The 10,846-nt window shown below is 41.8% G+C and overlaps 1 protein-coding gene across 1 annotated transcript in view; it reads left to right on the top strand.

Moving 5' to 3' along the window:
- The window catches only part of BEND2 (BEN domain containing 2), a 59,925-nt gene extending 49,327 nt beyond the window's left edge, over positions 1 to 10,598 (top strand). Inside the window, exons 11-12 of the mRNA XM_025201120.1 lie at positions 1,875 to 2,078; positions 6,574 to 10,598. Coding sequence (XP_025056905.1) covers positions 1,875 to 2,078; positions 6,574 to 6,809 — 440 coding nt within the window. The 3' untranslated portion in view covers positions 6,810 to 10,598. The remainder of the gene's footprint in view (positions 1 to 1,874; positions 2,079 to 6,573) is intronic.
- Positions 10,599 to 10,846: the final 248 nt, after the last annotated feature.

Below are 10,846 nucleotides of genomic sequence, written 5' to 3'. Positions count from 1 at the left end.
AGCAAGGGTTTGATGGTGCAGTTCTTAAGGAAGTCTTCTTCCAGGTGGCTCATAAAAAGGTTGGCATACTGTGGGGCCATTTTAGTGCCCATAGCTGTTCCCATCATCTGGAGGAAGTGTTGATTATTAAAAGTGAAATTGTTGTGTGTGAGGATGAAGTGTATAACGTCAGTAATATCTTTGGGTCTGTATTCTGGTTTGTAATCGTGTTCCTGTCAATATGTAAGGCAGGCTTGGGTGCCATCCTGGTGTGGGATGTTGGTATATAGGCTGGTAAAGTCCATGGTGGCTAGGAGTGTGTTGCTGGGAAGGTGGTCTGTGTTTTTAAGTTTCCATAGAAAGTCTGTAGTGTCTTGTACAAAACGTGCTCTGTGGGTGACGAGTGGTTTTAGGATTGATTCAACAAAACCTGATATTTCCTTAGTTAGGGTCCCATGGTTGGATATGATAGGTCTGCCAGGGTTCCCTTGTTTGTGGATTTTAGGGAGCATGTAAAAAGTCCCTGGGTTAGGTAGTGGGCGGATCAAGGTCTGTAGTTTTTCTTGTAGTCTTGATGGAAATGATTTGATGGTATTGTTGCGTTTCTTGGTGAAAAGGGGAGTAGGATCTTCTTGTACTTCTTCGTAGTAGGTGGTGTCAGAGAGCTGTCTGTTGGCTTCTTTTATGTAATCTTCACAGTTTAGGATGACTATGGTTCCTCCTTTATCTGCTGGTTTTATTACTGTTTGGTGGTCCATTTAGCATTTTGAGAATTCCCTCATTACTTACCTTATTTTCCCCCTTTGCTGGCAGAAATAATAAATGTTCTAAGCTGGATTTGTTGAAAAGGAAACTCTCTCTCATTTGAGAAGAAACATCTGTTGTAATACTAAATGTTGTAGCAATTTCCAAATAATCTCCCAAACCTTTAACAGTTGCTGTAATAAAAATTCACCATTTTACAAATGCATCTGTAACACAAGATGCCTTGTGTGGCATATCATGGCAAGAGAGCTACAAGGGAAATTCTCTGTGTTCAGTTCCTCTTGGAGGCGATGAGTTTGGATATGAGCAAGATGGGGTTTTAGCAAGCTCCACACCACATGCAAAAGGTGACATGACCCTCACCCTTCTATGCAGCAAACCTGTTTTCCTTTTCTTTTTGCTTCCTGTAATGCAGCTTTTATTATTAATTCATTATTAATGGAACAGATTTAGATTCAGAGTAATAAGAATATTCATTCTGTTTTCAGTTCTAGGCAGGAAGGTTTTAATACTATCACAATAAAGCAGGGCCCTTTTTTAAAGGCAAGAATTCAGTCCAGGAAGCAGTCCTTAAGCAAGACACATGACATGAATAGCATTACTGAAAGTATAGCAAAAGTATTATCATACTACTGCACAGAAGAGCTGAAATGTATTTAACAGCACCCCATCCATTTAGATCCATGGGATTTCATATATTACTGTCACAGAGCTATTTTCATTGGTAACACTGATAGGACCATGAAAGCTAAAGTTCCCATGATGTCATTTGGAAAACCAGGGATTTGTTTCATGTCGTGGATAAAATTTTATTCCTTACCCTTCTACATTAAGTATGCTTGGTGCTAGCTGTCTGCCTAGCTGGCTGTCACATTTCTTCTCCCAAACTATTAAATTATAGTCTAGCTCTAGTGACCTATTTTGCTATACAGTGTACAAGTGATTTGAGTTCTTTCAGAATGAAAGGTGCTTACTCTGTCTCTCTTGGTATGAGTGTTTTATGTCTTTGCAGCTGGCCTTTTTGACTAACACTTGGGAGTCTGGAGGGAAGAGAATTGTCTTGTTTGTTTTTAGTATAATGTGCCTAAATAATGTAAATAAAATAGTTACTATTTTAACTTTCTCTCCAGAACTTCTTGGGAGTCCCTGGCGCAACGTTCAGCTGCCCTTCTCAGTTATTTATGTTGCCAAGGGAAAGTCTCGGCCAGAGTTGTCAGCTCGCTACTTGATCCGCCATCTTTTCACGGAGGACATACTGGTGAAAAGTAATGTGTATGGCAATCTGGAGCGTGGCATGAGCCCTCTGGACTGCAATAAGATCAATGCTCTCAGAGGTAGGTGAATATAAACTCTCTTTTAGGCTTAAATACAGACTTTCAAAAAAGCCTGAGCTTGAATCAATTCAATCTTTGCAGATTAGTCTAACCTGTGTAGATTGAACCGGCAAGCAAGTGACTAGACATTCACTTTTGATTCCAGAAATGCGGGCACATGCTTGCAGTGGCAGAGGCTAGAAACCAGGGGGCACTAGAGTGAGCCCTTGGCTGCTGAGATGCTGGGCTGAGGGGGTGGTATGGGCAGGCCCCAGCAGTCTGAGTATGACTGGGGAGGGATTTAAACCCCCACCCTGGTATGCACAGTCCCCAGTCAGGGTGTGCCTGGAGGGGGAGGGGGGAAGCAGCCCCCCCAAGCTTGAGCAGTGGGTGATGGGTGTGGGGGGTGAGGGGTGTGGCCAGCCCAGGCAGCAGTGTGAAGAGAATGGAGGTGGAGGGGTTTTAATTCCCTCCCTTGTCCCAGCGACATGGACCCCAGCTGGGTCAAGCAGGGGTGCAGCAGCTTCCATTAGGCATTTCTCACCCCCATCCCCTCGCCACTTGAGCAGTGGGGGATGTGGCCAGCCTCCAGTGGCAAGCAGGCGGGTGGAAAATACCTGATGGGGGCTGCTGCATCTTTGCCTGGAAGACCCCAACTGGGGCCCATGCCAGTAGGAGGGGGAAGAAAGGGGGGAATTGAACCCCCCTCCATCTCTCTGTTCAGTACAGGCTTCTGTTGGGGCTGGCTATGCTGCCTGCAGCTCAAGCAGCGAGTTGTGGTAATGCCTGACAGGCTGCTCTGCCCTTGCCAGGCAAACTCTGGATGGGGTCCCCTAGAGGGGCGAGGGGAAGGAGTGGGAAATAATCGCCCTCCCTGCCCCCTTTGCCTTAGGGGGCCATGCTTGTCGGCGTCTGGCCATGCCCCTGCCCCTGCTTTGGCTAGAGAGCAGGGGGCAGAGCTAGCCCTGCTCTCTAAAGCAGACAGCATAGAGCCCTGGGCTGAAAAGCATGCTGGGATTTAACTTAAACCAGGAAGGGGTCTGGGAAAGAAGTTCTATAAGCTGGTTAGACCTCAGTCAGTTAAGTCTGATACTACATTCAACCAGGTTTATCTTAAACCAGTTCTGGCCATTTTGAAACTGGTTTACATGCACTGAACTTTTGTTCTGTTACAGGATTTAACTAGTTTCTGATCACTTAAACCAGTTTATGTGTAACTTCTGTCACTAGACTTAAAGATTGGTCAGGGTATAAACCAGAATGACTAACCTTGTCTTCCAGTAAAAAGCTACACAGCTTCAGAAACATCTCATAAAACTCGCCCATGAGATCATAGGCATGACCAAGAAGAGTGATGTAGAAGAGGGTAACAGATTAGACTTCCCTTTTTTAAGATCTGATGGGTTTGGGACCATACACGCTTATTCAATTAAGTGGGCCCAGCTAGGAAAGGAATTAAGTAATCATAAAAGTCAGCAAGTGACATAGCTGAGTAGAAGCTTCAGATGAGGAATTTATTGCTGTATTATGCCCTTAAGCAGCAGGATTAAAAAGCCTCTTTAAATGGTGTCCCAAGATGAGTGGAAGAACACAGGAACAATGTCCCCTATTACTGCCGTAAACGCTTGTCCAAAATCGTACAGAAGAACATTTGTTCAGCCCTTCTTGCACACCATAGCAACAGGCATCTCATAACGAAGCAAAAAAACCCTACAAAGTGCTGCAGGAGAGACAAAGGCACCACCAATGTCTTGGCCTCTGCAATGGCAGGTTTTTTTAAATGTGAAATATACCCAGATAACTCCAGAAAGAGGACCATGCTCCACACCAGAGGGACAAAAAAACCCCTAAACACCCAGCAGTCCTTGCCAGTCTGACCTGAGGGAGAATTCCTTCCCATCTCCCTTAGCAGATTGGCCTTAACCCTCAGCCTCTGAGCAAGACCATTAGTCAGGAACCAAAGAGGTTTTTCAGTACCACTAGGAGCATCAATTTTCCATCTCTCCAGTACTTCAGAGAAAGGGGGGAAATCCAGAAGCCAAATAATGCATTCAAAGGAGAAAAATAAATCCTTCCTGCTTCTTGAAGATGGCCAATAGAAGGCCTGAAGCATAGGATTAAGAAAATAGGATATGGTGCGACAAGTATTAGAGGTGTGTTAAAATATAAGAGGCAGAAGAATGTGTGTGGGAAGGAAACCAAATCCAGAAAGAACTACCCCAGCTACCAAACCCAGCTTTCATTACACTGACACAAAACTATTGAATTCTCTGTAATACAGTCTAATGCATGCCACAAGTTAGCCCCATATCCTCTCTGAGTGCCATTCCAACCCCTCCTCTGCCTGAGCTTCTATTCTGATTTCTTCTCCCTGTCCTATCTGCATCTCTGCTCCCTTTCTCTTCGCTAGACTGCTGTGTACCAGAGGCTTCCGCAGGTTGGCCACCTTGACCTGATGCACACTCTCTGGATAGTGCAAGAACTGTTCTGAGCATAAGCCAAATATTCAAATAAAACAGTCCCCTGAAGAAGACTTAACATAAGAAATGCCACACTGGGACAGACCACAGGGCCATCTAGTACTCTGTCTCACTGTGCCAGGCAGCAGATGCTAAGGGATAGAGTGTGAGTCTGAGTGCTGATTGCGTAAGCAAGACTTCAGCACTCCACCCCAGATAAATAGGCAAAATTTGATCTTTAGCCTTTCAGCTTGATTTGCCTGGGCAACTTCTGTCTGTCAGAGCATGCCTTTCTAAACTACAGGTAGTGCTCTTCCGGTATGACAAATGATGCAGCATGGCCAAGTAGACCGGTATTACCTATCACAAATTATATTCAAGAGGAAGGGGGAAAGGAATCATGTGGTTGATTTTGTATGTAAGGTCCTGTTGCTGGGGGTTACAGAACAAAAGGGTTATCAGTGATTGAGGTCACCCAGGTGTTTGTTGCATACCTTTTGAGCCCAATGCAGAATGCTTCTCTTCTTGCTGAATGGCTGACCCTTCTGTTCGAATCTGCCTTTCCTTCCTTCAGTGCTATTAAAAGCAAGCAAAACCATGAGGGTGGCAGTAGACGTAGTAGTGTAATAAGTAGGCACTGGGTGAGAGAAGCAGCTTGTAAGTAAAATGTATATGAGTTACTGTAGGGAAGGATGATCAGAGCCGAAGTGGCTGCGGTTACCTAAGCAGGTATGGCTAAAGGCAGTAATGGTAGCAGAAATGGTACTAGGGGATTACTTGGCAAGCCCGAGTTAAACTAAGACCCAGATCATATTCCAGAGGTGAGGGATGCCAGATGCATCTGAAAAGATTTGGTCTAATTTCTTTGAAGCCTTAGTGGATGGAAACCAAAATGTCCCCCCTCCTTTTCCCTCCCATTTCTTTTTTCCCTTAGTTTGGGGAAAGGAAAGAAATGAGATTGGGGCTGATATTGAGAATCTGCAGTGGTAAAATCTTGTGACTCTGGGGCCATGTAGCATGGTCTGTTGCACTGATTGTCATGGTGAGCAGAAAAGCAAAAACTGAGCCAGCAGCCTTCTCATCTCATAAAAGATGCTGGTTGCATTGTGAGGTACTACAGAAGCTGGGTGGCAATGTGGGAAGCACTTGAGGAGTTCATCATTTTGAGGAGTTTTGACTCTTCAGGGTGAGATTTGCTTCCTGTTAAATAGCAGATAAAACAGTGAGACTGATTGACCATCTTTATTAAGTGCCTACCATATGAAAGGAAAGGAAAAAAGCTGGTTTTAAATTGAAATGGCATAAAAATAACCACAGATGACATTTTGCCAACATAAATTATGTATTGCGCAGAGGGCTTAGGAACAATGTACTTGTTTGTACTTTGAAATTGAAAAACTGCTAAGTGCTTATTTTGAGAGATGTAATCCAGTTAAGCAACCTGAAATACAATCACTCCTGGATTTTTAAAAAGTCATTGGGAATTGCTTGTCTTGGCTATTAAAGAAGCAGCAGCATTACTTTATTTACTTATGGTGCTACTTAAGCTGAGTATTTTTTTATTGCTTTGATTCTGACACAATAAAGTACAAACACTTGCAGTTTTTCTTTCATTATTATTTCTGTACAGTTGTTTTCTGCTAAATTACCTTGGTTCTTTTTAGCAAACCAAATTATCACAGACCTTCTAAATTAGGGCTGGTCTTGTATAGTGCTGGGCACCTGCTTGACTGAATGCTGAGTCTCTCCCTCTCCTGATGATTTCAGTGGGAGTAAAGCACTTTGAGCTTAGCACTTTTAAGATTTGAGTTCATCGAACTCTTTTCACATTTCCTTCCTCTTTTAAGGGCACTACTCACTTTTATATAGTTCAACTCAAAAAAATGCCATTGCAAAATAGATCTCATCATTGCTTCAGTTTTGACTCTTGTTGCTTAAGGCCTTTTTATATTGGTAGAATGCACTCATTTTGGTCCAGTTATATCCAATTAAAACATGAGAGTGAAAATATAACTTGCATAAATAACTGACTCATTACTTGCTCATTTATTGTTTAGACTTTCTTCAGGAGAATTATCCATCCTTTGATCTAAAGGAAACTGGATATGATTGGAAAGCATGTGTGGCTGCCATAAACAGTACAATCCGCAGTCTCAGACATGACCACAAGAAGGCTACAGCTGGAGTCCGGAGGAGAGTATTGGCAGCACCACCACCAAGTGAAAAGAGTCCTCCCCAAAGCCCCACTTCAGTGAAGCCATATGAAAGTGACACTATCAATCTTACAGACTAAAAAGCTAACAATCATTTTGCATATTTTTGGAGCCCTGCAGTAGGTTGTACTGTACAAAGCTGATCTTGTTGGGTAGTCAGCAGCACTACATAATATACGTCATGAGACCAAAGTTGGCAGGGGACTTAGGGACCCGGCCTCCTAGAGCCACTGGCACTCATGCCAGTTATTGAAAGTACTTTGTCCATTCTTACTAGGGTTTAGCTGGCACTCATCTGGTCAGCATCTGTTTCCTATAAAGTATCAACCCCACATTAGATTACTTCAACTACAAGAAGCACACTGCATAGCAGGTCAGGAGCAACAAAGAGGAAGGGGAAAATGATGTTCCTTTCTCAAAAAAGGAATAGAGATGTCCAAAGTCCATTTGGACCATCCTGGATCGAGTTTATGATGGCTGGGGAGGTAAATTTGTTCTGCAACTGGATAATATAACAAGGGAAAAATCCAATAGAGAAAGGAGAGAGTGATTTGTACTGCATCAAGCTGATATGTCATGCATCTCCCGTATTCTTCCCCCCACCCCTTCCCCTACCAGTCCTTGCAGCAGAGACTTTGTTGTAGGAAAAGGAAAGGGAAACGCAACAATTCCTGGTAAGTAATACTTTCCTCTTTCCTGTGGCTTGGCTCTGGCCTGCAGTGATTATTAAAAAACAATATTTGGTTCTGTTTCCATTTTGGAATGTAAATAAAAAAAAATTAAGGGTACATGCAGATGTTCACTACACCTGGTCAGCAATCACAGGGTTTACTTTAAGTGGTGTCATCATAGATCAGAAGCGGTGCATGCAGACGTTTACCAGTGCTGCAAGCTGTTCTGGGAAACTGGTGTAAGTAACTTAGGACAGGGGAAGGGCAGGCAAGATTGGGGAGGTTAGTAGGGCCACAGGGGCATTGGCAGGTCTGGGAGTGGGTTGGCAAGATCTGGGGGAAGGGGCTGACAGGTTTCCAGGGGGTGCTGTCAGTCTGTGCCTGGTGGAGTTGGGGGACTAAACATAGCCTGGCCAGAGTGGCAGGGTAGGAAGAGCTCAACCCCAGGGCTGGGGCAAGCAGCTGGGCTTTCATTCACTAGCTTGGGCTAGTCTGTTCCCAATCCGAGTTCACTTCCTTAGGTGAACTAATTTAGATGGAGACTAGCATTTTTTTGCCTGATTTAACCTCCCCAAACATCTGCACAGACCTTAATTAGGTTGATCTAAACGTAACATCTGCACCTACTCTAAAAGCAAAAACTATCAAGACTTAACATACCAAGCTGACCCACTGTTCAGTGATACATATCCCACTTCCAATCTTAATCCACAGTGGATATAGATCTGCTACATCTCTAGGTTGCAGCTAGAGAACCCAGATCCTAATCCAAACTCAGGTAGTCATTTCCATGGATTTTGGTGTGTGCAGAATCAAGCCATTGGCCCATCTAGCTGGAGGACCAGCAGTACATCCACATAATGACTAAGACAACAGTTCTTACACCAGCCAAGATTCATTTAATCATCACTTTTTAGTGTCCTGGGCTCCTGTGAACTATTAAGCATATATAAACTCTGGCTTGTGGGTTTATGTTTTTATTTTTTGATCAAAGTACTTACCATCCTGTTCTTACAAATTCAGACTCTGAAGGTGAAAATGCAAAGCTCAGAATCATGTTTAAGAAATCATCTCCAAAATAATCAGCCAGGATTACTGAAATGCAGTACCTCAGAAATAGGTACTATATCCCTGTTTTCCTCTCTTCCTACACAAAAGATTTCATGTTCAGTTTGTCAACAAAGCATCTTCATTTCAGCGGTGATTTGCCTCAGTTATGGCCAGGTGTTTTAAGAAATGTAGCCTACTTTTTTTTGTTAGTTTGTTAATGAATTTACCCAATTCTATTTTAACTGGTTCATAGATAAAATTAATAGGTGATCTCAAAACTGACAAGTGCTGGAATTTAAAAGAGCATGACTTGTGAGCCAACCAAAGAAAAAGAACTACTAAGATATTGTATGTCAGAGTTCAGAGGAAGTGTAAATGGTGGTATAAGTTGCATATTGATAAACCAGAATATCTTGCACATGGGGATAGAAGTGTTTTTTATCTTGCACCATCACTTACTTTCCTTTGAGTTGTGTTCTGTGCAAGAACTTCATATCCCACTTCCATTTCTGTACAATGACTTACTGATGTATGAACTCACACCATCATTTGTGTCAGATCCAGTGTTACCTTAAACTTTTAAACTGTTCACAGAAACAGTTTTGGAAGGATCACAAATAAAAAGGAGGCATTACAATACCTCATATATGGGTATATAACTGTGAACTCCCTCATTGGACTTGTGCCTACTTGTATCAGGACAGAATATGACCAAGATCTATCTTCTCTAAGGGGTTTAGGATTTTTCATAATAAACATGAAAACATTATTTAATTTACTTTTACAATGGCAAGTAATGCAGAGGTTTTGTCATCTTATAAAATAATTGTTGTCTCCCAAAGTTCTGATATCGTGTTCCTAAATATTTTACTCATAACAATAAGCGATGTGACTTTAAATATGATGTAGCGTATCTGATTACTGCACAAAAATTTCACTGGAGGTAAGCATATACAATGTCCTTGTGAAAGTGGTGAATGAAGATATAGGCCATTCTAGTAAATTTTAAGAGCTTATTTACATCATGCATTTTCCTGGAATAGTCTTTGAATTCAGATGTTGTTACTAGCTGGGAAGGAGACAAGAAAAACACCCAGTGCTCATTTCAGAAGGTTGTCTTGTGGCCCAGTTCCTTACCAAAACCGTGTATTTTTATACTTATTGTTGTTAGGCAGCTTTAAAACAATATGATACATAATGCCTAGCCATTTGTGCAAGACATTAAGGAATGTATGTCCATCATTTTGAACAAAACTTAATTCACATAATTCAGAGGAGTTGTGTGCTTTTAAAATGTTTTTTTTTTTTAATTTTAAGTAATGTAGCCGTTTGCTTTATCTGCTGCTGTTTGCACCTTTTTTTTTAAATCGTGTTGTTGTTGTGGCCCATCCATTTTCTCTGACGTACAGCAGGCCAAATTCTGATAAATTATTTTGTTGTAAACCTGAAGCAGTTGTTTTAGAAGTCCTGGAGCTATCTCATATTTACATCAGCATAACACAGAATCAGAAGCAGATACTGCTGTTTGATTCATACCAAGAACCCAGTCTAGAAATGGTTCCACTTCCTGCAGAGCCCTAATTACTTCCCAGGGTTGCATATAGGCACATGGAACAGCTTGCCAGATTGGGCTTTCCATGACTACTGAGGCTTAACTAAATAATTTAATTTTCAGTAGAGATTTATACCATTACTATTTAGGCTTCAAATGTAACATTTGCTGTTGTTCTGCGTTATGACCGACACACTCTATGATTATTGTTCTGTAAGACTCTTTTTGTACCATGCCAATGTCTTACGATCTAGTATGTAGATATTTCCGGTTACAAAACTCAGAAAATGCCAAAATACTTATATTTTTTCAGTAGCTACACAGAATGTTTTCCCACTGTCATCCACAGATGTTAGTGTGAGAGTGATATATTTATGGAATGATCTATTTAGCACTGAATTTTGGTAATGTGGTGCATACCTCTATCTTCCACTTTGAAAAGAAACCTAACAATGGGGGGGGGGGAATGGACCTCGTAAATAATGTTTCTCCATTTTTGTTGGAATTGTATCAATTTTTGCTAACTTTTGTAAAAAGTATTTTGCCCTTAGAGAAGAATATTTTACAAATAAAATCAGAATATATTTGCTCCTTGACAGAATGCATTCACAATGAGTGCTGGTGTCTTGTTTTTGGGATCATTGTTCCAATCCAGTTTTGCTTGAAAGGAGTTTTTTGTTCTCTTCAGAGACAGGGGCTTTGGGAGGGGGCTTTTCTTACAGTTACATGGCTTTAAAAGATGCAGCGAGTTAACAAGAGGTGTAATTTCAGTTACACTTGAGCAAAACCCTGTGAAGTTCCACTTATTTGGGTTTAGCTTAAAAAGATAAAGGGCTTGTTTAAG

This window comes from Alligator sinensis, unplaced genomic scaffold (genome assembly GCF_000455745.1).
Source record: "Alligator sinensis unplaced genomic scaffold, ASM45574v1 scaffold583_1, whole genome shotgun sequence".
Lineage (NCBI taxonomy): Eukaryota > Metazoa > Chordata > Crocodylia > Alligatoridae > Alligator > Alligator sinensis.
This window is presented reverse-complemented; position numbering and strand designations above follow the sequence as displayed.